The following is a 26452-nucleotide window of genomic DNA, read 5'->3' as shown; positions in this document are numbered from 1 at the left end:
GGTCTGGCCCAGTAAGTTTCTGGGTAGGCATTCCATGACTGTCGGCAGGAACCCTGGCAAGGGACGAAGCAGGGCTCTGGCAGAGTGACCCAAATGTGGATTGCTCCCATGGTGCCCAGCTATTAAAGTCGCAGGACCACCGGCAGGAAGAGAATGGTTGGCCTTCAAACCACATTATGGGGTCCATCCAAGCTTGCACAGAATCATGGGGACGATGATACTCATGGCGTGCATGCTCCTGGATGCTTCTGACCATGCTTCTTTTAACCTTGCTGCTTTTGCAGAAATGAATGGATGAATCAATGAATCAATAAAAACAATTTTTAAAAAAACTGCAACTCCTTCTGGATCCAGAGTTAGCAGCTTTAGTCATTAGAGGCCTCTCACCCATTTCAAGACTGGAGATTAAATTCTGCCTTTGTGACAGTTTGTTATATTATGGATGCTGTTTACTCATCCTTGATCAGAAAGTGCTTTTAAAGAGCAGAAATGTGTATACGTTGTGGTTTTTTCTAGCCACAACGTACACTTTTATTTTAAATGGATGATAACAATTGCTCGCTAGACACAGAGACCTCCATCAACCTTTTTTAAACTTCACTTTTGTCTAAATCATACACTGTACTGTGAATACTTTGAGTAACAAAATCTAAACATTTTCCTACAAAGTGCTGTTCAGTATAATAAAGCCTGCTTCCTGCTTCCTCTTGGCTTGGTTATGAATATGTGCTTTGATAGTTCAGAAAAGCAAATATTTCAACTGGCTTCCACTGCAATATGCAGAGTCTAACCTGTTCCAAGTGGAACGTTAATTGTCAGAGCGCCTTGCTAAACTTCTCACAGCAAATTATTAGTAAGAGTGGGAAAGCAGCAGGTACCTACCGTAGCAGCCTGGACACCCAAAATGATTCCTGGGGCTCTGTGCATTAACACATGATTTTGTGAAAGGTGTTTGTATGTATGTTTTTTAAAGAGAGAGAGAGAGAGCGGAAATGGTAGTAATGCTAAAAATACAGGGTATCTTTTTTGTGGGGTGACGCAAATATAGGTGCTAATTAGATTCTTTCCCAGGTTTGCAGAGCACCTACCGTAGGCTGTGTTACTTTTAAAAGCTGTTCCTAAGAGTGTTTTCTGGCTTGCTGAATTAGATTGATGGCATGGTGTTTTTGCTCCCCAATTAACCTGTATTCCAGTTTAACATGCTTCTGCATTTTGAAGGGTGAAGACAGACTTAACAGATGAGCAGATAACAACAACAATAACAAATATTTATATGCTGCTTTCCCACAAAAGTTTCCAAAGCGGTTTACAGAGAGAGAGAGAGAGAGAGAGAGAGAGAGAGAGAGAGAGAGAGATAAATAAATAAATAAATAAATAAATAAATAAATAAATAAATAAATAAGGTGGATAGCTCGTTACTCTGCCCCTGCTAAATAAAGAGAATCACCACATTAACACGGGTAAATAAATGCTGAAGATATTTTATATGCAGATCTTCTCCAGGCTGAACTGAATCACTCCGAACAGGTGAAGAAAAGTCTTCTTCAGTGCTCATCCCAGGAGAGAAAATGATACTTTCTGAGTGTGGTGGGAGTGCTTCCAAACTACCCTCACAGTTCTGCAGATGTCACATCTGCTTTCGCCTTAAGGCAGGACTGCATAACTTCATCCCTCTGGCTATTTTGGAACTACAGCCCCCATTATCCCCACCCACAGTGACCAATCGCCAGCAATTATGGGAACTGTAGGCAGACATATATAGAAGGGCTGCAGTTGTGCAGCCCCTGCCTTAAAGTTTCAGTCCTATAGCACATCCCCATCCACGTGGCTGGGGACGATGGGAGTTGTAGTTCAACCACTGCTGGAGGGCCAGGTTTGCCCACCCCTGCTATAACATTACTTGGGATATGTATGTCAGAATAAAAAATGGAATGAGATAACATGAAAGCATATCCATCTCTCTCTAGCCATTGTTCTCAAAATCTGAGGTAGCCTCCTACCCCAGGGCAGTTGCCAAGTGAGCTGTGATAGTCTCTGATTCCTCCTGCTGCTGTTTTGTGTGAGATTGCTCGTCTGTCAGTACTTTTCCATCCATTGAACCATAGTTACTTAATTGAAGTAACTGGGAAGAATGTACATTTTGCTCTCCTGGGTCCCCTCCACCAGGAACCTTTAATTAGGTTCGTTTGGTGGCTACACAGAGACAGGCCTTCTCGGCTGCTGCCCCGAGATTGTGGAATGCGCTCCCTGCTGAGATACGATCCTCCCCATCTCTGGCAATTTTCAGAAAACACCTGAAAACACATCTCTTCAACCAGGCTTTCTCAGCTTTTTAAAATTAGTTTTTAAATTGTTCTGATTATTTAATTGTAATTTTTGTTTTAATTATTAACTTATTTTAATGGTGTTTTAATGCCCTGAGCCTTTTGGAAGGGCGGTATAAAAGTTTTAATAATAATAATAATAATAATAATAATAATAATAATACCAGGGGATAGTAGAATAGAAGAAAAAGAAATAGAAAAAATCACAAAATACAAAGATCTACAAATTGAAATTGAAAGGCTGTGGCAGAAAAAGACCAAAGTAATCCCAGTGGTCATTGGTGCCCTGGGTACAGTTCCAAAAGACCTTGAAGAGCACCTCAGCACCATAGGGGCCACAGAAATCACCATCAGCCAATTACAAAAAGCAGCTTTACTGGGAACAGCCTATATTCTGCGACGATATCTATAACAACAGCAACAACATTGACAATAAAATTCAGCCATCCCAGGTCCTTGGGAAGGACTCGATGTCTGGATAAAACAAACCAGTCAATAACACCTGTCTGACTGTGTAAAATAATTATTATTATTATTATGCCCTGACTTCTTAAGAACTTTGAGATTACAACACACACACACACCTTTTTTGATGTCTATGTGCTTTCTCATTATCTAGGGTTATCTCTGGAGTACTTATTGGATGAAAAAAGGTTGTCAGGTAGTAACATGCTTGCTCCATGACAAAGACTTCCTGCTATCTACCCATATCACAGGGAGGGCCTCGCACAGTGTTGGTGCAAATGGGGCCCCCCCAGTAACTTCCTCTGTTTTTCTCAATCTCGTCTCTGCAGAAAGGTGCAGGCTATCATCTGGATCTGTTCTGGGTGGCTGTATTGATGATTGTATGTTCCTTCATGGGCTTGCCCTGGTATGTTGCTGCTACTGTGATCTCCATTGCACACATTGACAGTTTGAAGATGGAGACGTCGACGTCGGCACCCGGCGAGCAACCCAAGTTCCTGGGAGTCAGGTATGACAGTCGGGATAGTCCTAAGATAGCTGTCCAGAGCTGCACTCTTCATGGTTTGGGTCTCCCACAGAGACTGACAGTGAAGAGGATGAGGGTGTGTTGGTGGTGGACGAACAAGGCCTTGTTCGGGACTGGCATCAATAGGAAAGGATGCTTGAAAGGGGCTACTCATCTAATAAATGATACAGTCTTCTAGTGTAAGTAAGGGGCATGTGCTAAGATTCTGACTATGTCGAGGAAAGCTCTGGTATGCCAAGCCTCAAATGAAGCCTAGTTCACACTACTTCTGGGCCCAGGCACTGAACATAAGAACAGCCCTGCTGGATCAGGCCAAAGGCCTGTCTAGTTCAGCACCCCGTTTCACACAGTAGTCCACCAGATGCCTCTGGGAAACCCACAGGCAAGCAGCGAGGGCATGCCTTCTCTCTGGCTGTTGCTCCCCTGCAACTGGGATTGAGAGGCATCGTGAAATAGTACTTCCTTTTGTCAATTCTAGATTTCTTGGCAATCAGTTTCATGGGATGACACCTGGTTCTAGAGTTATGAGAAGGGAGAACCATTTATCTCTATCCACTTTCTCTACAGCATGCATGATTTTATAGACCTCTATCATGTCGCCATTCAGTCATCTTTTTTAAAACTAAAAAGCCCCAGGTGTTGTAGCCATACGTCGTAAGGAAGGTGTGCTAGGTCCCTGTGCATCTTGGTTGCCTTTTTCTGTACCTTCTCCAGTTCTATAATGTCCTTTCTGAGGTATGGTGATCAGAAAAGGTTTTGAAGGCGCATATGTCGCAAGCATAGAGAAGCTAGGTAAGTTTGGGTCTGCTGACATCCAGACTAAATTACTCAATAGTACTACTCAAGAGTTATTCTAAAAGACTACTTAATTTCATTAGGACTACCCAAGTGTAGTTTAGTCTGGATGTCAGTCACTGCCTAGATGGAAACTTCATGTATGCGACTTTGAACTCTGTGGAGTAATGCCAGGGTGTAAGTGGTAGGCTTTTTTCTTTTGTCTTTTTAATCTGTTATCTGCTAACTGCTTTGTTTAAAAGTGTATCATTATTGGCTTATGAGCCACCTTGCACATTTTTGGTAAGGCAGCCTAGGAACATATTAACGAAAACAAGTGCAATAAATAATAATAATTGGTCATACTGCTCAATTCGAGGTATGCTTTTCATTTTGGATTGCGCAGATGTAAAACATAATAAACAGATTGTGTTAACTTAATGTCAGCTATTTGCCATGCTCAGAGGCTGTGGTTTTGCCCACAGTGGAGGGCAGAGAGAAGAAGAGGACTTTGGGGCATTAAGTGTTGGCATAGAAGAGGCCATGATGTTTATTAGAGTACTTAAGTCAACACAGAGTGCTGAGAAAAAGTTTGTGAACCCCCTAGGATGGTCTGTACGTTAGCACAATTCTTGTTCAATACATGATTAGGTCCTAAGCTGAGCCCTGATAGAGAGAAAGGCCTCCCCAATGAATAAGTAACTCGGGCAAAAGATATGATTTGAATATTCACTCAACAGAAAGAGTCAACAATAAATGTCCTTTTGTGAAAATGTATGTGAACCCTGCATTCAGGAACTGGTGGCACCTCCTTGAGCCTCAAGAACTGCAACTGAATGTTTCCTGGAACTGGTGATATCAGGCTATTCCTCCAAGCTGATATCAGGCTACATCAGCTTGGATGAATCTTGGCCCATTCTTCCATACGAAACTGTTTCAGCTCTGTGACATTTGAGGGCTTCCTTACATGAACAGCTCGCTTCAGCCCCTGGTGGCGCCCCTGGTGGCGCAGTGGTAAAAATGTTGCCCTGTAGCAAGAAGGTTACAAGTTCGATCCTGACCAGGGGCTCAAGGTTGACTCAGCCTTCCATCCTTCCGAGGTCGGTAAAATGAGTACCCAGAATGTTGGGGGCAATATGCTAAATCATTGTAAACCGCTTAGAGAGCTCCGGCTATAAAGCGGTATATAAATGTAAGTGCTAAGTGCTATTGCTATTCAGCTCTTGGCACAACATTTCAATAGCGTTTTGGTCAGGGCTTTGACTTGGTCACTCGAAAACATGAACTCTCCTCTCCTTCAGTGAGCTGTTCATGCCTGCAAAGCCTCATCCATCAGCATGTAGGAGCCAATAAGATTATGCAATCACCTGTAGTTGAATATGTATGAACAGGCTGCCAGTTTTCACCACAGGTCTTATGATTTCCTAGGGCTTCCTAGAAATTTCAAAGGTTGGAATAGGGAATGATCTTGAGGGAGTTACCACTTGTATTCATTCAACCTGTTATGTTCTGAGTTATGCACATGTAATTAGTTTGTGCATTCTGTGTCTCTCATTTGTAATGACAATTTCTTATAAACATGCTTTCCGCTCTCTGGATTACTGAGCTAAGGACTGTCCACATGACAGTGATCTGAATAGTGCTGCTAGCACAAGTGCACTTTTTTAGCTGTGTCCAAACTGGTCTAACAGATGCTTTGAGATTGTGGTTCACCCTCTTCTGGGTGGCAGTGAAAAATACCTTGACATTGGAACTGGCCTGGTAATTGTGGAATTTGATTTCAGGGAGCAGAGAGTGACTGGAGTGATTGTGTTTATCCTGACCGGCATTTCAGTTTTCATGGCTCCCATCTTGAAGGTAAATATTCTTCAATATTATTGCCGCTGCCTCAGCCACCAGATAACTCTGAGAAAATAAGCAAACTACTGAGTCTACAATATATAGGCAGACAAGCAGTCACCATGCTCTGTTATAACCAAGTCTACTTACGTGTACGTGAAATAATTGCTGATTATTCCCCATTTTGTTTCTGCCTCCCCCCCCCACCCCCCTGGCTGTCTTCCTTGTGTCTGTTTTAGATTTTGAGCCCCTTGAGACAGAGATTGATCTGCTCTTAGCACTTTAACTACCAGTTAGCAATCAAATTGAATTCTCTGCTTGTGCCAGAGTTGTCTGCTGCAGATCTGGAATTGGATGTTTTGTTTTAAGTTTGCTTTGTTTTTTTCAGCGGTTCTCCACCTGAAACATGCCCAAAGGGCCAAAGTTACATTCCAAGTATTCCAGACCACCACCACCACCCCCAATAGCTGCAGGAAAATTTGCAATGGATTTTTAAAAAACATTTGCCAGCCACCACCACCCCTCCTCCTGCCCCTCGAGAGGGAAGAGAGTGTAATGCTGAAATACCATATACTGTATACCAAACCCTGAGAAATATAAAAATCAAAACTGATTGAAATGCAACTTTCCCTGACACCGGGATTTTATCATGTACACACTTTGGTGGAGTGAAACTTGGGGATCTCCCAGACTGCTAAAGATGCACAGATTTCTTTCTCAAGATAGTTCTGTGGTCAAACCTGAATTGTACAGCATGCCTGCAAGGGCGTTGACTCAGTAGCTGAGAACACCCCAGGTTTAATCCTCAGCATCTCCAGCTAGAGAGGACCATGAGTGGCAGGTGCTGAGGAGCATGAGATCCCAGAGAGCTGCTGTCAGTCAGAGTAGACAATACTGGGCTCGTTGAGCCAGCGGTCTGGCATGTTCATGCTGCTTGCAAACACAGGTAGGAAGAGTGTCTTGAAAACAAAGATGAATGGCTGACATCCAGACTAACAAAGGGCTTGCGCAGAAATGTTGCACTAGTGCAAGGCTGTTGCACTAGCTAGTTGCGCCAAGGCTGGTGCTTGCATTCCAGACTAGGGATGCAATTCAATTTGGTGCACCGCTGCGCCGTGTGGGATGCACATGGACGCAGCCACGTGCAGACTTCTGAGCGGCGCAGCGCTGCACCAGGAAATGTGGTGGGGAGGTGGAGGAGCAGGTAACGAGCAGCTCTACTCATGCTTAAAGGTACCGCTCCCCACCCTGCCGAAACAATTCGTGCACATCCATATTCCAGACTCGTGTTGTGCGGCTGCAATGAGGTGTGAACTCTTTGGCACGCCTCCTGTGCTCTGCAGGGAAGTTTGGCACAAGAGTGCAGATCCAAGCATCCCCTGTGACTGCACAGCTCCATACTTTCCTTGCATGGGTACAGGTTTGTTTCTTGCACAAGCACTTTGTTGTTCGGGATGCCAGCCAGAATGACAAGGCACTTCTCAGGAAAGCTGCTGAACGGAGCAATGCGGAAAGAATGTGTTGAGACTGTGACGAGAAATGCAGCATCTTAATATAGTTTCCCCTGCTTGACCAGGAAGGCAGGGGTGAGAGAGTGCAGCCTGGGCTGTCTTTAACTCTTATTTCTTTTTTAAAAGCAAATACATCTCCACCCCGCCTGCCCCATCTCTTTGGTTGTTTATTTACAGTTGAGTTATGGTTGCATACAGGTACCCAGGTCTGTCGGTTGCGCACCATAGAATCCTAAAGCATCAAACATAACCAGGAAATCTGGCTATGGATTAGGGCAGCAGGAAAACTTTTAGGTGTTTTTTTAAGAAGTGTGTGTGTGTGTGTGTGTGTGTGTGTGTGTGTGTGTGTGTGTGTTTCGCAGCATGCTTTGTTTTTAGATGGTGATCTCCCACAAGAATCTCAGGATTGCGGTTCCAGTGCCAGAGGTGTTAACGTTTTCAGTCGGTGCTCTACATCTGTGCGTACGTGTCACTTGCCATATATCCCTCAGCAGCCAGCTTGTTTGCAGGGTCCTTTGGAAGGAAGGCAGTAAGAATGTTCCGTTCTCTTAAGTGCTATGAGATGTTACCACCTAAGATGTTAAAGTCTTAATTACTTCCAAGGAAGGGTATCATTGGTGGGTTTTTCTACCCACATCTTTCCCATTGCACTCCTCCATCCCTTTTCAGCCTCTGGGACTGTAGTTCCTGGTTAGAGCATCTGCTTTGCATGCAGAAGGTCCCAGATTTCAATCCTTAATTTTTCTAGGCAGGGCTGGGAAAGACCCCTTCTGAAACCCTGAAGATCCACTGCCAGTCAGTGTAGACAGTACTAAGCCGGTGGACTAAGGGGTTGACTCAAAGGAAACAATTTATTATTTTCATTTCATTGCTGCTCAAAGAACTTTCCTGACAGAGACCTGGGTCACCTGGTATGCTTGCTTTGGTGATAGCTCTTCATGACAGGTTAATCCCTTCCTTCCTCATAATGTTTACAAGTTCTTACTATCCATGTGACTCTGCTTCCTCTAGTAGTGAGTATCTTCGTAGCCACCATTGACAAGGAGTATGGGTGGAGATACTCTCTGTAGGCTAGTGAAAGATTTCCCATTCTCTTAACGGTGGTTAAAGGAGAGGGAATTCCCTTCTGTGTGAATTCCTCCCTCCTTTGTCTTATCAATGTTCACCCAGGTATAGCATTATATGAAGCTATTCCCACGATCAGTAGAAAATGGGCTAAGGGCACCTAGCCCGCTTTCTACTGATCGTCGGAACCACCGAGTAAGCCCAGTGGTTCCGAGTTGGCTTGCCCGCCTAATTCCCCCTCCCCTTAAATGAGGTGAATGGAGCAAGCACTCGGTTAACCTCATTTTTTTGCTCGTGTGCTGCTGCACTGCACGGCGACACATGAGTAGACCCCTGACCGGGAGGCTGCAGCCACCCTCCCGGCCTTGGGGGTCTCTCCAGAACGTCCTGCGCACTTGCTCGGGTCATCCAGGAACTTGTGGGCACCGGGTGGCCCCCAATCCCCACAGCTTCCACTGACTTCATGAGGGAGCCGGCAGTCATGTGGGGCTTGGAGGCGGCTCGTCTGTGGAGAGAGGGGGCTAAGCCTGCTCTCCCTGCAGACCCGCCAGAAGCTCTTCTCACTGATTGTGAGAAGAGCTTCCATGTCTAGAGCAATCTGACCATGTAGGATAAATATGGTTTTTCACTGTAACTTCCTTGTTTTAATATATGTGTGCAAATGGTCCATCTAACTGCCTGAAATGTTTAAGCAAATAGAAATTATGTAATTTCCTCTTTTGACAAGATGAGACTGTGTTCTGAATTTTGCAAGTGGTCTTTGGGGGGTCTGGCCGTCAGAATTGGAACCTGCACGGGCTTTCTCTGACCCATTTTCAGCTGAAACTGTCTTTGTATCAATACAAGCAATTAGCTGGATTATCAAACCACAGCGTGAAGGCGGCATTTCTTTCACACAGGGATGTGGAGCAACGCATGGGCACTCTCAGTGTGAACTGCCTTTCCTTGGGGTTTCTGCTGTTTCACCCATGCCATGTTGCAGGGGGAGTTCTAGCCTAGTTTTGTCCTTGCTGTGTTGGTTTCCCACATCCAGGGGAAATTTACATGCAGTGGAGGGAGGGAGAGCGTTCAAACATACAATTTGCACCCTGCATTCTGGAGCAGCTCAATTCTCAAAGGTCTGTACCGCATGACTTTTTGTCTGTCTGTCTGTCTGTGTGCTGTGACTACCCTAAAAAGAGGCTTCCTTTCCACTGCATACTGTGAATCGGAGAAGTGCCTCAGAAGCATTCATGGATCATTGTGTGCTACTGCAAGTCAGAGAAGGGATAGATAGCCTGCTAACAGAATATCAATATCACAGAGTAGGGGTTCTTAGCCTTGGGCCCCCAGATCTTAGACTACAACTCCCATCTCCCATAGTGTCATTCAGCCATTGCAGCTGTGGGTGGTGGGATTTGTAGTCTAGCAACACTGGGGAGGGGGCAGGATTGGGAACCCCTGTGATGGAGAATAACCATAGCCCTTGAAGAGACTGCTTTGTCATTTTGGTTTCTTGCTCAGTTCTTAATGCACTTAAAAAGCAAACACAATGCATGGAAGCCAGTTACCCCTTAGTCCCACAAGGCCATGGGACATGCAGTGCCTGCCATGTAGTGGCCGCTACGTGTTACTGCATTGTGTGCTTTATCTTTGTGTCGTGGCCTGGAGGGAGTCTGGGCCATTATCCTTGTTTTGCCTTTTGGATACTTGGATTCAGATAAGCTACAGTAAGGATCTTGAAGCAGGCTTTGTGCTTGAAGAGTGCTCAGATAATTGGTTCAGGACTCCTGCCAGCTCTGTAGAGGAGCTGGGCAGTGGTGCGCACAACTGGGCAAGGGACAGGAAAGGGGGGCAGGAAAAATGACGCCTTTATTCAGTCCCTCTCCCTTGATGCCGTCCCCTGATTTGCTACATAGGGTCAAGTTTGGACTGGCTGCCAGCCCCAGACCTGAGCATTTTATTGCTATATAGTGGTGGGTGGGTGGGATTGCAGAGTGGAGGGATGAGAAAAGGTGCTGTACCCACCCACCCCCACCCATTCTTTCTGAAACATCCCTGTACAGTGCAGAGTGTTGAGTTTCTTAATCTCATTCCCCTCAGCCCCATCTGCCCCCCCCCCCGGATACTTGCTATGATCTATGATTAGGGGTCTGAGCAGGCCCATTCCCTCCCCACCCACCCCTGCCCTCCATTTTCCTGTGGTTCTCTTTTTGCCTTTGCCTTCTGCCAACTGACCCCCTAACTTCCATGCCTTAACTGCTCCACTTCTGATGCCAAACCTGGCTTCAGAGCTTGAAGAGATGAGGGTGAGGTAGATGTCTTTAAACAGCGGTCATTTGAGTGCTTTAGCACTCTCCTTGGTAGCATTTTGGACAGCCAGTGTTGTGTAGTGGTTGGGATGGCACTGAAGAGACCCGGGTTCAAATCCACACTCAGCCATGGAACTCGGTTAACTTTGGGGCAGTCACTAGAGCCGAAGAGGGTTCTGTGGGGAGAGTGGGCTTGACCCGCTCTCCCCACAGACGATTTGGGAGCTTGCCCACGATGACCGGCTCCATCATGCAGCCGGTTGGGGCGGTGGGGATTGGGTAGGTCCCAGAATACCCTGCGCCAGTTGTAGCCTTCCGGTTTCGGGTCCCCTTGTGAGTCGCCATGGCACGAAGCCGCGGAGGCACACCATCGGAGGAAAGGGGTTAGTGGCACGCTCGCTCCGCTAAGCTCGTTTAAGCGGGGTTGGAATTGCCGCCGCATGGCTCCCAGCGGTTCACACACACGGTGGAAACCGGGCTGGGCTCCTTTAGCCCAGTTTCCACCGCGCGTGAGAATAGCCTCACTCTCTCTTAGCTTGGCCTACATCAGGAAACCCAAGGATTCTCAAACTTGGGTGGCCGGATGTTGCTGGACTTCAACACCCGCGATTCCCAGCCACATTGATTGTGGCTGAGAATGATGGAAGTTGCAATCCAACAACATCTGGGGATCCAGGTTTGAGAACCTTGGAGGTAACTCATACCAGTGTATGCCATCCTGAGCTCAATTGAGGAAGGATAGGGTACAAAAGAGAGTAATAATAATTCAGCACATGATGGTCCATAGGAAAATCTCATGTATGCCATTTGATGATCTAGGTAAGTGCTGAAACCATGACATGACCTCTTTGCCATGTGCCCAGCTTATAGTGCCTCTGTGTTACCATTGTCTGAGACCGGAAAATAATGTCCTAGGAGGCAGGGCCAGGTATTCCCCGCCGCAAAACAGGCCCTCTGGAGAATCTTCAGACAGCCTTCTGTGGAGTTAGTCCTCGGTCTAACCAAAAACATGTAGCTCAGTGTTCCCTCTAAGGCATGTGCATGTGCACACGCTCACACGTTTTTTGATGTCCGCTCAGTTAATTTTAGATCCCACTCAGGTGGAATCAGGAATGCAGGTGCGCACACACTGCCTTGATACTGCTGCTCAGAACAAAACTCATTCCGCACCCGGATGAAAAAAAACAGAGAGAACATTGGTGCAGCTGATAGCAAAGCTACTCCAAAGACGCCTTGAGTGTGTTCCTCTTCCTTCTTCCTTTGCACATGAGGGGAAGAGACTGGAAATGTGCACATGTAATTTGTGCAGTAGCCATGGTTTGTTCTCTTTACAACTAACCATGGTTGTTTATGACATTCGAACTGGCCTAGGGGTGGTTGTCTGTGTGTCTGTGTGTTTTAAGTAGCTTATACTGGTACAACTACATTGAGGTTGTTGGGAAATAAACCATTGCATATTACATGCTAGCTGTCCCTTCTGGCATGCATGTCTGGATTATTGTGATTTCCGTCTTTGGTAGAGAAATTCCTGATTTGCAATGAAGTGTATAGGGAAAATAATTCTTGATTTTGTTTCCTGTGTTTGTTTTATAATACCACAGAAAGGCTTTTCATTTGTGTGGAAAATGAAGCATCTCCTTTGTTCTTTTGAATAAGGAAATTGTAATATTACCTCTCTAAGGGCTGGGCCATGCAAGCATGCATATCCCTTGATGGCTGCATGTGTGAACAAATGTGTGAACGAACCATCTCAAATCAAACACCAGAGGTGGGGCTTGCGACGCCTCTGACGCAATGCTTTTCTAATTGACTCAGTTCACATATGCAGCTGCAAGTCACCAAGTGGGCAGTGGTGAGAAAGGGCAGTGACAAACGTGTGGGTATGAAATGGCTCTAAGTAGAAGCAAAGGCTAGTCCACAGAAGCATATTCATTCCTGCATGCCTGCCACGTTGTGATGAGTTGCATGTGTGAATGGTCAGTCACAGCTCTGACCTCACTGGCAGAACTTTCATTGGCCCTCACGTCGCCTCCAGTCGTCAAGCGCAGAGATGTACACTTACCTGTATGCCAGCTCTTACGTGTTTTAACTGTCGTTGAACTCCATTTGTTAAAATTGCTTACTTCAGCCCTTTCCCGTTTTTTCTCCCTCTCTTAGTTTATTCCCATGCCTGTGCTCTATGGAGTGTTTCTATATATGGGTGTCGCGTCCCTTAATGGAGTGCAGGTAAGTTTTCTCCATAGCAACCAAGGCCCTTCTGATAGGAGGAGTAGGCATTACAAAGGCCCTTGGCAGGAAGATGGTAAATATTAACTAGTGTGTGCTCTCTCTCGCTTTCTCTCACGCATCTGAAGTAGGTCATTCATTGCCTGCAAAAGCTTGTGGCACAATTAACCAGGTAGCTGTTAAAAGTGCTGCATTCTTTTTGTGTGTGTGCTCGTACCATCTTCCTGCTACACACTGACATGGCTGCTGTTCTGGAATTCTGTTTGAATCACGTTTTCCTGCCCTTTCCCTCCTCTACCTCGTTTTCATTCACAAGACGTGTTTTACATGCAATAACATGCAAATGTTCCCTACCAAAAAAAAATAATAATAAGAGGAAAGGATTACTACAAAAAATTATGATATATATATATATATATATATATATATATATATATATATATATATATATATATATTTAAAGGAATTAAAAGTTCTTTTACTAAAAAAAGTATTGCCCAAACCTACAAAAAAAGAAAGGAAAGAATGAGCTTCAAACCAAAATTCACACAGGGGCGATTCACGCGCGGGGGCAAAACTGGGCCAAGGAAGCTAGCCCAGGTGAACCGCCGGGAGCCACGTGGCTTGTGTGGCAGCCCACCTGCTTAGGGAGCCCACCGCTTAGCCTGAGGGCCGCACTACCCTCATAGACATATTTCTTGGATGCAAAAAGGGCTTTTGCAGGGAGAGGAAAGATGTGGAAACTGCTTCCCCCTCCACCTGCCCAGCGCTGCAAAAGCAAGTCTTGTGTGCTATTAGTTTAGTCGCTTCTTTTGAGGATGGAGCATCCTTGCTCACTGTTTTTCTCCCGTTAACACTTCTGCGTGGTGCTATATCATGAGGTAGCACTCGTGAAGGCACTCTGGCAGAGCCCTGCTTTGTCTGGGCCCAGCTCTGTAGTGTGGTTAGCCTATTGATTAATTTAGCCTTGCTCAGGCATCTGTTGCTCAAGTGAGACATGCTGCTTCCAATTGATGTAGGAGCTTGAGTTGATGTGGTTGTGTTGACACAAGTCCATGGGAAGTTTGCTGTTCATAAATTTGGCAAAGCTCCAGAAGGTGCTGCCACAAAAGTGCCTCTCCTCAGAGAGGAGTCTTGAACAGGCATCAGGGAAAGCTGGTAGTGTTCTCTGTTAACTTTCTGGCACTTGGTTAATTGTGTTGCTCTTCTGCGTTTCATAGGGTGGGGGGAAGAGGGCATGTTTTGTGTCTGCCCTTAGAGATTCATTTGGGCTCACTGTAATGCGGCCTTGGCTTTCATTCACTGGGTTAATCTGGAGTCAAAGTCAGTGTGTAGTAAGCAGTGGGCCTGGGTGCTGACGGAGGACCCATCATTTATTGTTTAGTGCTCACCTGTGTTTGAGTTGCTCTAGTGACGTTTCAGGCCAGCTGTTCAGGATGCCTCCTAAAAGGTGTTAGTGAGGCCACTACTGAAGTGGAGGAAAGTCAGGAAGATAAAAGGGGTGTGTGTGTGTTCATCTTAATATCTTTACAGAGAGGGCTCAGTGGCAGAGCATCTGCTTTTCATGCAGAAGGTCCCAGTTTCAATCCCTGGCAGCATTTCCAGTTAGAGCTGGGAAAGACTCCTGCCTGAAACCTTGGAGGGCCACTGCCAGCCAGAATAGACAACCCTGCGGTAGATGGACCAATAGTCTGTATAAGGCAGCTTTCTATATTCCCATGAAGATCATGTGGGTCCCTTCTCTTTCCGTTGCACATAAAGTCAGGAAGATAAAGGTCTCTGTGTGTGTGTTCCTCTTAATCTCTTTTTGGATGGGCCCGTAGCTCAGTGGGAGAACATGCTTTGCTTGCAGAAGGTCCCAGGTTCATTTCCCGGAATCTCCAGATGGGGTGGGGGAAACTCCTGCCTGGAGTTTTTTGGAGAACTGCTGATAATATTGTAGACAATATTGAGCTATGTGGCTCAATGGTCCTGCTTGGAATAAGGCAGCTCCCCCTGTTTCCTGTTAGCTCTTAGCAGAGAGATAGGAGTTAACTATACAGGTGAGGTAATATCTTTTTATAGTGCACCATATTGCAAGCGCACACACGTTTTCATGCTAGACAGAACTCTTCGTCAGCTAAAATGGAAAGATTGTGAACAGTTGAGCAATACATTGTCCTGTCCCTATGACAGCTTCCAGCAGCTTCAACGCACATGTGAAGCTCCATGCAAGTAGGGCGTACCCTCCTGCTTCACTTTCAGTATCTGAAAGAGCTTTGTACACATCCTCATTGTGTTTGGACATGATACTCCACAGCATTGACGTGAACAAGGAATCACTTGCTGTTGTAGAGCTCACTCGTGTTTTGGATAGGGTCTCCTCTGTGTAGAGAGGAGAGATTGTCTTGTGGTAGCAAGCATGACTTGTCCCCTTAGCTAAGCAGGTTCTGCACTGGTTGCGTCTGAGTGGGGACTTGATGTGTGAGCACTGTAAGATATTTCCATTAGGGGCTGGAGCCGCTCTGGGAACTGCAGAAGGTTCCAAGTTCCTTCTCTGGCAGCATCTCCAAGATAGGACTGAGAGAGATTCCAGCCTGCAACCTTGGAGAAGCTGCTGCCAGTCTGTGTAGACAATAAGGAGCTAGATGGACCTATGGTCTGACTCAGTATATGACAGCTTCCTATGTTCCTATTTACCTGTGTTAGAAGTGAACATTCTAAAGCATTGCTCTTAGCATTGCAGTAGCCTCTTCTGGCCACTAGAGGCATGATGAGTCACCTTAATAGGTTTGTCTTGGTCAGTTAAGAGTCAGTTAGAATGATTCAGTTGTTGAAAACTAGTGCTTGTTTTGGTATGTTGTTCAATGGCTCCCTTTCAGTATGTTATGTTTTAGTTTCTTAATGAATCTTTATTTGTTTTTTGAACTCAATCTCTTGGGCTAAACTTCTTTACCACCAGAGCATACTCTGCTGTGTGAGGACTTGAATGTTTCTCCTCACACCCCTCAGCAGGGTTATGGGCCCAGAGCTCTGGGACTGGTGAAGAAAGTAATTAGCCTGAATAGGAAAACAAGGTTTTCTCAAAGATGGAGACAGGACAAGTGCTACAGAGAATTGAGAAGTGACAAGGTCCAGATTTTCAACTGTGGTCTTTCAAAATGGAGATGCTCCTAAAAAGCCATGGAATCAGCAGGGTCTTACACACAGAGCGCCCCTGTCAGAGAGAGAAGACAGACAAGCCTGGGACAGTGCAGATGATAAAGTCACCGGGATAATTTGTTTATTGGTGAGTGATTCTATATTGGTGCATTTAAGCATGCAAAGGACATGTGGGAGACTATGAAGAAAATGTATGAAAGAAAGTCAGCTGTCTCCAAGGTGCATCACGTTTTTATAAAGATGTGTAATAAGCAACTAAAGGAGGGCGAGGATCTGTCTAAGCATGTAAATGAAATGTTGGAGACTTCACAACAGTTGCAAGCACAGGGAGTAATTTTGCCTGATACGGTTCAGATTGGATTGTTATTGAACAGTCTTCCTGGGTATTTTGAGCCTATTGTAAATGTATTGGAAGCCAAAGATGATCTGAGGTTGGAGTTTGTAATAAATCATTTGGATTACTTTAATTTGCACAGAGGCAATGGGCAGCCACTAAAGTCAAGTGAAGAAAATACTTTTAAAACTTATCAAAAGAACAAAAAGTGTTTTGTCTGCAGGAGTACCAGACATATGAATGCTCAATGTCCTCAGAACAAAGATTTTGCAACTAAAACGGAGGTGAAATCTAAGCATACAAAGAAAAATGCATGGAAGCAAGGAGATAAGTCTGACAAATATAAAATGTATGTTGCTAATACAGAGAAGAATTTACTGGAATTTGTATTGCTTCAGGTGCAACCAGCAATTTGATTAAAGGAAGAGAAAGATTTACTAAGTTGGACATAAATTATAAGGTTCCAATTTTTCTACTGGATGGGAAATAGATGTTTGCAGAAGGCAGAGGTTCTGCAAGGCTGCACTGCAAACTGCAAAAAGGAAACAGTGAAACTGACTATTGAGGATGCATTGTTTGTGTACATGAGTCCAGTCTGATGTAAGTTAAATATGCTACAGAGAAAGGTTATGAGTTAAAATGCAAAGGATAACACTGCTTTATCACAAATAAAGGTTGCAAGAGAGTGGTCTATTCAAAGTGGACTGTATAAATGAAGAGGCCAAAATTGCAAAGCAATGCTCACATTAAAAATGTTTGAATGTACAGCATAGAAGAATGGGTCACAGATACCCCAATGCAATATTTCAACTAGAGAAGGAGGATCTAGCCAGAGGCCTAAATATAAAACACAGTATATTGGACAGCAGCGATATAGGAGGATGCTGAAAGGCATCATCTCATATTGCACGGGAGATGGCAGTGGTAAAGCCCTCCTGTATTCTACCAAAGCAAACCACATGGCTCTGTGGTCACCAGAAGTCGACAGCGACTCGACGGCACAACTTTACCTTTACTTTAATGTAGAGTTCAGGTGTACATGCTGTGTAAGGATGAAGGGAACTAAGCCTACCTTTCCTCAACTCCGAGACACAGCAACCTCTTGAGCTGATACACAGTGATATTTGTGGGCCCATGCGGATCAGTTCATTAGGAGGAAACAAGTATTTCTGAACTTTCATAGATGATTTTTCAAGATACATATTTGCTTATTTGATTGGTGAAAAGAACTTTGAAACTTGAAACTTTTCAAGAAACTTGAAAAATTTAAGGAATATGTTGCAAGAGCTTGCAATAGGGTTTGGAAAGAAGCCTCAAATTCTGAGATCAAACTGTGAAGAGGAATATACAGTTAATGAGAAATGGAAATCTGAAAAAGGAGGGCATTGAACATCAAATGACAATGCCATGTACTCCAGAACAAAACGGCATTGCAGAAAGAAAGAATTGGTCTTTAATAGAAATGGCCAGATGTACACTGCTGGATGCAGGACTACATAGTACATTTCGAGGAGAGGCAATTATGACTGCTACTTATTTACAGAACAGACTGTCTACTAAAGTTATAAATACAACACCATTTGAATTGTGGCATGGAAAGAAGCCTAATATGGAGCCTATTAGAGGTGGTTTTTTTACTCCAAAGCATATACCTATGTTCCAAAGTCTAAAAGAACAAAATTCAACTTCGGGTGTGAGGAAGGGATATTATTTGGCTATGCACCAGGATGTAAAGGGTATGGAATACATGATCTTGCCACAGAAACCATAGAAATGCGTAATGTGGTGTATATTGATGAAACATAAAAGCCAACTACTGATGAAGTACCAAATACTAAACTGGACATTCAGATGCAAAAGGAGCCTTCAGAGAAAGAAGTTGATGTAATTATTGTGCCAACTAACTGTCCAAAGCAAAATGTAAACATTAAGGCTCAGTCAGAGACAAGATGCTTAGCAAGAACCAACAAAGGTATTCCTGCAAAAAGACTCATATATGACTAGAGAAGAAAATGTGCAAGAGCCTAGTACATGGGAGGATATTGATCAATCTAGCAATTGGAGAAAAGCTGCAGAAGAAGAGATCCAATCTCTGCATAAGAATAATATTTGGATACTTATGAAGCTGTCTGTGGGAAAAAGAACAGTAGAGTACAAATGGGTTTTCAAAGTGAAGCACTATGCAGAAGATGTCCAGCACTATAAAACAAGGCTAGAAGCTAAAGGATATTCTCAGAAATATGAGGATTATGATGAAACTTTTGCCCCAAGAGTAAAGCACTCTTCTATAAGAATGCTCCTTTGTATTGTAGCAGTAAGAAAAATGTACATAGACCATTTAGATGTCAAAACTGCATTTTTACATGGTGATATTAAGGAGAACATTTATATGGAGCAACCACCAGGGTTCAAGGAACCTGGTAAGGAGGGACTTGTGTTTAAGTGCCAAAAGATCATTTATGATCTAAAGCAAGCAGCAAGAGCCTGGAATACAAAACTAAATGAGTTACTAGTTAAACAGTTAATCCAAGGAAAAGGTCACTCTTGTCTATAGTCAAGGTTTAGAAACAATAGCTGGAATCACATACTAATATATGTTGATGTTTTGATTGTTTGATATCAAAACAGAGAAGATAGTGATGAAATTGTAGTGCATTTAAACAATGAAATATTTATTTTATTTTTTTACATTTATATCCCGCTCTTCCTCCAAGGAGCCCTGGAGGAAGGTGTAGATAGTTACGTTTCTCCTCACAACAACCCTGTGGGGTAGGTTAGGCTGAGAGATCAGTGACTGGCCCAGAGTCACCCAGCAAGTATCATGGCTGAATAGGGATTTGAACTCGGGTCTCCCTGGTCCTAGCCCAACACTCTAACCACAACACCACGCTGGCTCGTGTAGAAGTAAAGCAACTGGGGAACATTTCCTACTATCTTGGGAATACAAATAGAAATAGAGCAAGATGGAGGTTATCCTCTTAATCGGAAACAAAATATAAAAAACTTGTTAGAATGTCTGAGTCTTTCAGATGCTGAGGAAGTCAGCATTCTAATGGAAGCTGACTTATTCAAGCAAGATGCAAACGAGTTTCTTCCAGATGATGGGCAATACAGGAAAGCAATTGGGGAACTTCTGTATATTGCCACAGTAACAAGACCAGACATTGCTGGAGCTGTGGGAATCTTAAGCAGGCAAGTGAGTACACCCACCAGAAATGACTGTATTGAAGTTAAAATGGCCCTTCCTGAGCCATTTTTGGAAGGGCAGTATAGAAATCGAATGAATGAATGAATAAATGAAAAGACTGCTTAGGTACCTTAAAGCTACAGCTCATCTAAAACTTAAATTGCCAACAAGTAGTAATCCTAGACTAGTGGGTTCTGTGGATGCAGATTGGGCCGAAGATAGAACAGATTGTAAGTCCACAAGTGGATACCTGTTGTTTTATGGAGATGGAGCAATTAGTTGGCGAAACCCAAAGCAAAACATTGTTGCTCTTTCCTCTACAGAAGCAGAATATGTGTCAGCCACTCAGGCTTGCCAGGAGATAGCAATAGCAATAACACTTACATTTATATACCGCTCTATAGCTGGAAGCTCTCTAAGCGGTTTACAATGATTTAGCATATTGCCCCCCAGCATTCTGGGTACTCATTTTACCGACCTCGGAAGGATGGAAGGCTGAGTCAACCTTGAGCCCCTGGTAAGGATCGAACTTGTAACCTTCTGGTTACAGGGCGGCAGTTTTACCACTGCGCCACCAGGGGCTCCCTCCTTACCAGGTTCCTTGAACCCTGGTGGTTGCTCCATATAAATGTTCTCCTTAATATCACCATGTAAAAATGAGATGGCATGGATACACAAACGGTTGCAAGAGCTGATAAACTGAAACCAAAATGAACTGTTTAAGGACAAAGTTGTATTTTGCTTTCACAAATGGAGACGACAAAACGCTTTCAGAACAAAGCTTATTGACACAAAATACCATTATGTACATGATGTACAAGAAAAAGGTCTTGTGGAGTTGAAATATTGCCCAATGGAGAAGTTGTTAGCAGATGCACTCACAAAGCCATTGCCAAGAGATCATGTTCTTGCATTGTAGATATGATGGGAGTTGTTGATTGGTGCTCGAGCAATGAAAAGTGTTAGAAGTGAGAATTCTGAAGCATTGCTCCTTGCACCGCAGTAACCTCTTCTAGCCACTAGAGGCATTGTGAGTCATGTTAATAGGCCATGTTAGAATTGTTCGGTTGTTGAAGGCTAGGGCCTATTTGGGCATGTTGTTCCACGGTTTTCTCTCAGTATGTGAAGTTTTAGTTTCTTCTTAGAATGTTATTTGTTTTTTGAACTCAACCAGCTGTCATAATCAGAGCATACTCTGCTGTGTGAGGACATTGGTGTTTCTCCTCACAGCCCTCAACAACTTGTATGTAACCAAGTCATCTCTCTGCCTGAGAATCAGTGCATTTCTTCAGCCTCCTGGCAAGAGGCTTCAACATGGAGGCTCTTCATGCCATGGCTGTAATATCTAACTGGCTTGCCTCGCAGTTCCTCCCAATTATAGTGGAAGTGTTTCCAGGCCAATAATGGAATCCAGTGTGGGAATCTTCCATATGATTGGGAGGATCCATGTGCCACATCGCATAGAGGAGAGTCACTACATGGACACCTCCTCCAAGGGGAACAGAGTAATATGTAGACCAGCCTTAACCCTCGGCTAGATAGGAAGCCAGCTTTGGTTATGCACGGGTGCCTCAGTTTGGAGCTCCTGGGAGAATCACATAAGAGCCGCCTTCTTCGTTTCAGTTGGTGTGGGAGACAGCGTTCCCACACACAGTGGGGATATGTGCACCCAGCTTCCTCCAGCACTGCAATAAAAGGGGAGAGTCTTTGCTCACACAGAGTTCCATGTGCGTATTGCGCATCCCTTGTGCACACCTGTAGGACTGGGGCTTTAAAAATCCTTTTGATCATATTTGTTCCCTGTAGGACAGAATCCTGTACCTTTTTCTTTTCATTTTCAAAATAAGGTTGAGGCATTGCTGAGTCGCCAGTTGCAGATAAAACAACTGTGTTCTTTTTCTGTATTAGTGTGCCAGGTCCCCTACCCCTGAACTCTCTTTTCTCTACCCCAGTTCATGGATCGTTTAAAGCTGCTCCTGATGCCTCTGAAGCACCAACCTGACTTCATCTACCTGCGCCACGTCCCCCTCCGCCGAGTGCACCTCTTCACTTTCCTCCAGGTGGTGTGCTTGGCTCTCCTTTGGATCCTGAAGTCTACAGTGGCTGCTATCGTTTTCCCAGTTATGGTAGGTTGGCACCACCACAACTCCCTTCCCCGACACCCTCTCTTCTTCCTAGGGCCATATGAAATGCCGCCAGCAATCTTCTTGCTCATTACCCCACACAGTTCCTTCTGCCCTGACAAGCTGGTCAAACAAATTGTAACGTTTACATTTTTATTCCATATGAAACATGTTTAATAGTGAGAGATAGGATAGTGAAAGGAGAGAATAAGAGATGCAAAAAACTGGCCCCGCACCATCCACACAGCGTCTCTGTCCATCCATTATTCTGCTGTAAACACTGAGCAACTTCACTGGCCCAATTTTGGGCCAGTGCTGGGGATACATTGAAGTGTTTGTCACTTAATAAAATGCCTGCTTTTCAACTGCATGTAGGGTGATTGCAGAGTAATTTAGTTTTCAGCTGCATGTAGGGTAACTTCAGAATTTTAGGTAAGGCAATTTCAGAATGTTGTTGTTTTTTAAGCCAAGTCTGAAGAATTTTTCATTTCATTTCATTTCATTTCATTTCATTTCATACCATACCACCCTTCCAAAAATGGCTCAGGGCGGTTTACACAAAGAAATAACAAATAAATAAGATGGATCCCTGTCCCCAAAGGGCTCACAATCTAAAAAGAAACATAAGATAGGCACCAGGAACAGTCACTGGAGGTACTGTGCTGGGGGTGGAGAGGGCCAGTTACTCTCCCCCTGCTAAATAAAGAGAATCACCATGTTAAAAGGTGCCTCTTTGCCAAGCTAGCAGTGGGCCAATCCAACTGATGCTCAACAAAATTGATGCTTAGCACATGCCTATGCTTGTGGGGTTTCTGTCGTATCTGTAATAGTTGCATACTATAAAAAATATATTGCATTATCTGTTTTTGTACCTCTTACGAGATATGGGACTGCTCTGGGGTAACTGTCTTGTGGAACACTGGAGGGATGTGCACGAACCGGTTCGGTGCTACTTTTCTGGAGTGCCAAACCGGTTCGGATGTCCGGTGTTTGGGCCAGTTTGGAGGCAGGGGGGCACCTTTAAGGGGCAGGGAGGGTGCCCTTACCTGCCCTGCCACTTCCCCCTGCCAGCGCTCTCCCCAATGAACACGCGTCAGCCACTTCCAGTATGATGGTGACGGGGGCTGCAGGGAGGTATGCTGCAGCCCTGCGGTAATGGTTTTGGGGAGAGCGCCAGCGGGGGGGGAGCATCAGGGCAGGTAAAGGCACCCTCCCTGCCCCTTAAAGCCCCTCCCACCTCCCAGGAGTGCACAAACCAGTTTGTGTCCATCCCTAGAACACAGCCAGTGACGCCAAAATGTACTTGGATTCCTTTCCAATAAATCAAAAGTGGGCCCTAGGAATCTAAGCCTTTTGCATACCCTTTGAAATGTTTTACTCCTCTGAACCTCTTTCAACCTGCATAGAGCAGTTTTGCAACTATGTCTCCAGCAGAATAGCTTTGGCAGGTTAACATTATCCTCTTGGATACTGTACCTGTTTACATTGACAGGAGAAATCAGAACCTGGAATCTGAGTGCCGGAGAGTTCAGTCTGCAGCCTGACCCAAGCTTAATCCATTAGGTGCTCAGATTTCGAATGTATTAATTCTCTTTCTGCCAGTTGGAGGCTAAGCACAGGGGCCTATGCTGGATAAGGTGAAGCGAAAGAAGACGAGCTTCAGCAGCACAGGTGGGGGAGCAGCTGCATACCAATAAGGGGGTGCTGAATTCTGTCCTGTTAGATCCTGGCGCTCGTGGCGGTCAGAAAGGCCATGGACTACTTCTTCTCCCAGCATGACCTCAGTTTTCTTGACGACGTCATTCCCGAGAAGGACAAGAAGAAGAAAGAGGACGAGAAGAAGAAGAAGAAGAAGAAGGGCAGCCTGGATAGTGACAATGACGATGTAAGGCCATTTTATCCATTGCTAATATAGTTTGACATCCTTTGCACTGGCTAGTTTATGGCAGTTTGGTTTGGATTGGGTATATCCCACCCCCACCCCCGCTGCCCCACCCACTGAGTTTGGAGGCTTCTGGATGTTGCTGCTCTTAGACACAGAGGGCTGGCTTTGACTCAGCACAGCAGCGCTTATGCTCAGGGCTGTGTGTCGTTTGCAGTTCTGCAAGGGACGCAGAATATGGAATTCGGATAGGCAGTGCCTGCAGAAATTCCGGAAGCGAAAAGAAAGGGGATGAGTGAATGGAATTTCTAGGCTAGGGTCTGGAATAAATAACACAAAATAAGTGGAAACGCCACAAATTGACCTCATTTGTGTAGATTGCAGAATCCAGACCCGGAACTTGGATTCTTTGGGCACAGGATTTTAATTTACTTTAGCGTAAAGCATACACAGCCCTGCCCATGCTCTTATTCTGCCTCATATGGCTTTAGAGCCTCACTGCCTGCAATTCCCAAGTGCTTCCCTGCACCATCCACCCAGCATCTCTGTCCATCCATTATTCTGCTGTAAAAAATGAGCAGCTTCAGAAGTGGTGATCCCCTGCAACGACCAGCTTTGTGCCTGGTTACTTGTACATGCACTTGACATGTAAAGGAAAACTTCCCAAGGGAGTTTGTGCAGGCTTTCTCTGTGCATAATGTCTGTGTCAATAGCCTGTGGACTTTCACCCTAAGATCCCTTGACTTCAGCCAAACACAAAAGGGGCCCTCATTTATTTTGATGAGCTAGCATCATTACAGCCAAAACTGTCCGGTCCCTCTCTTTGCATCAGCAGTCCTGAAAACATAGGTAGCAGCCTCAGAGGTCTATAACCTCCAGGTAAACTACCTTGCAGCCCCACTGGTTTGGCCCTGCTACCATGGGGGTCCTGTCGCCTGCGTTTCCAGTCCATTTCATATGAGGTCACCACACAATAATTTCCTTGGTCTTGGTAGCATGCTCAGGTGGGTGGATGTAATTTATTTCCAGAAGGTCACAGGAATGGCTGGCAGGAATGCCCCTGATGGCAGCAATGCTTTCTCCAGGCACCACAATTGAAAGATTTGCTGCTGCTGGCTGGCAGCCAGGGGCACATGACGTTTGTCCACCTGAATATGTCCCCAGGGATGGTCCTATGCCATCAAGCCATTCAGTCATGCAGACTCTCGTTTTTCAACTTCACCTTTCTCAAATTGCAGGGAGAGGCTTGATTTCTAAAAACCTTCTCTCCTCCTCCTTATCAGAGTTGACAGAAATGACACAACCCCCACCCTCCTCCTCCTCTTCCTCCTCCTCATAGTCATTCTATTATGTGTACCCCTCCCAATTCTTGATTTTCTCCTTCTTCCTTATCTGCTTTTTAGGATATATAAAATCACTTTGGCAGCCATCCTCACCACCACCAACAACAAAGATTTCTTTCAGAAAGAATATGCATTGTTTATTTCTCCTTTTGTTTTTGTTTCCTTGTTTTTTTTTTAAGAACACAAAATATTTCCCTGCATTTTAAATGCTGTTGGTGATCCCAGCTTAAAAATGGCAATGGGAAGAGTGCCTGCTTATAATGCGGTGCTTTTTGAACTCTACACACACACACACACACACACACACACACACACACACACACACACCTACCTCTGACCTTGTGCCTTAAAATGTGTTGAATTGTTTTTCATCCTATATATTCTGAAGGAAAATTATCACCGTCGTGCCTTCTTCCAGAACTCAGAGTGTGTGAGTCACCATCTCTTATCTAGGGAAGGAGGAAGCTATGGAAAATCTTTAAGGCTGCTCATATGAGGCCCTGTTCTAGAATTGACAACTGGTGTTTCGTGGACAGAACCTGCTCTGAGGAAGGCCATTGCTAGCTACGTGAGGTAGCAGTGCTCCCTCCACTGCTGCCTTCTCATATTAAGGCAGAAAAAGGCATGTAGGTTTCCAGCAAACTCCTTAGTAACTTTGCTCAGGGAGTGTAAGTTGAAAAGAGGAAAGGAAGGGGAAATGTTGTGTGTTTGGTTGCTGGGCAACCACAGATGCATTGCCTATTTTCAAATGAGCCAGAAACTGTAGGACACTTGTGTTGCTGGCGATCACATGTGTCAGAGGTTCTCAAACTTGGGTCCCCAGATGTTGTTGGGCTACAGATCACTCCATCCCTAGCCACAATCACCAAACTTGGGTACCCAGGTTTGAGAACCAGGGATGGGGCTGTAGCCCATGCAGCCTGCTTTGCATGCAGAGGGTTCCAAGTTCACCCCCTGGCAGCATCTCCAGTAGCGCTGGTCAAGACCCTGCCAGGAACCTTGAAAAGCTGCTGCCAGTCAGCGTGGACAAATCTGAGCAAGATGGAGTGAGGGTGTGACTTGATACAAAGCAGCTTCTAATTATGTAACCCACGGCATATGTGCTCTCTTTCTCACTTGCACACAGTCACTGTCTCACATGCAGAGACACACATGCATACACACACACATCCCTCTTCCTTTCCCAGCGTAATGAGAGCCAGCGCAGTGTAGTGGCTAGAGTGCTGTACTAGGACCGGGGAGACCCGAGTTCAAATCCCCATTCAGCCATGAGACTAGCTGGGTGACTCTGGGCCAGTCACTTCTCTCTCAGCCTAACCTACTTCACAGGGTTGTTGTGAGGAGAAACTCAAGTACGTAGCACACCGCTCTGGGCTCCTTGGAGGAAGAGCAGGATATAAATGTAAAAATAAAATAAAATA

At 44.9% G+C, this 26452-nt stretch overlaps 1 protein-coding gene across 9 annotated transcripts in view; it reads left to right on the top strand.

Annotated features, from left to right (window-relative positions):
- SLC4A4 (solute carrier family 4 member 4) overlaps positions 1-26452 on the top strand; it is a 310714-nt gene that overhangs the window by 268799 nt on the left and 15463 nt on the right. For all 9 annotated transcript variants that reach the window (XM_053252941.1, XM_053252940.1, XM_053252945.1 and 6 more), the window contains 5 exons: positions 3119-3297; positions 5874-5946; positions 12953-13021; positions 21636-21809; positions 23530-23691. In XM_053252941.1, coding sequence (XP_053108916.1) covers positions 3119-3297; positions 5874-5946; positions 12953-13021; positions 21636-21809; positions 23530-23691 — 657 coding nt within the window. The remainder of the gene's footprint in view (positions 1-3118; positions 3298-5873; positions 5947-12952; positions 13022-21635; positions 21810-23529; positions 23692-26452) is intronic.

The sequence above is a fragment of the Hemicordylus capensis genome, chromosome 5 (genome assembly GCF_027244095.1).
Source record: "Hemicordylus capensis ecotype Gifberg chromosome 5, rHemCap1.1.pri, whole genome shotgun sequence".
Taxonomy (NCBI): domain Eukaryota; kingdom Metazoa; phylum Chordata; class Lepidosauria; order Squamata; family Cordylidae; genus Hemicordylus; species Hemicordylus capensis.
This window is presented reverse-complemented; position numbering and strand designations above follow the sequence as displayed.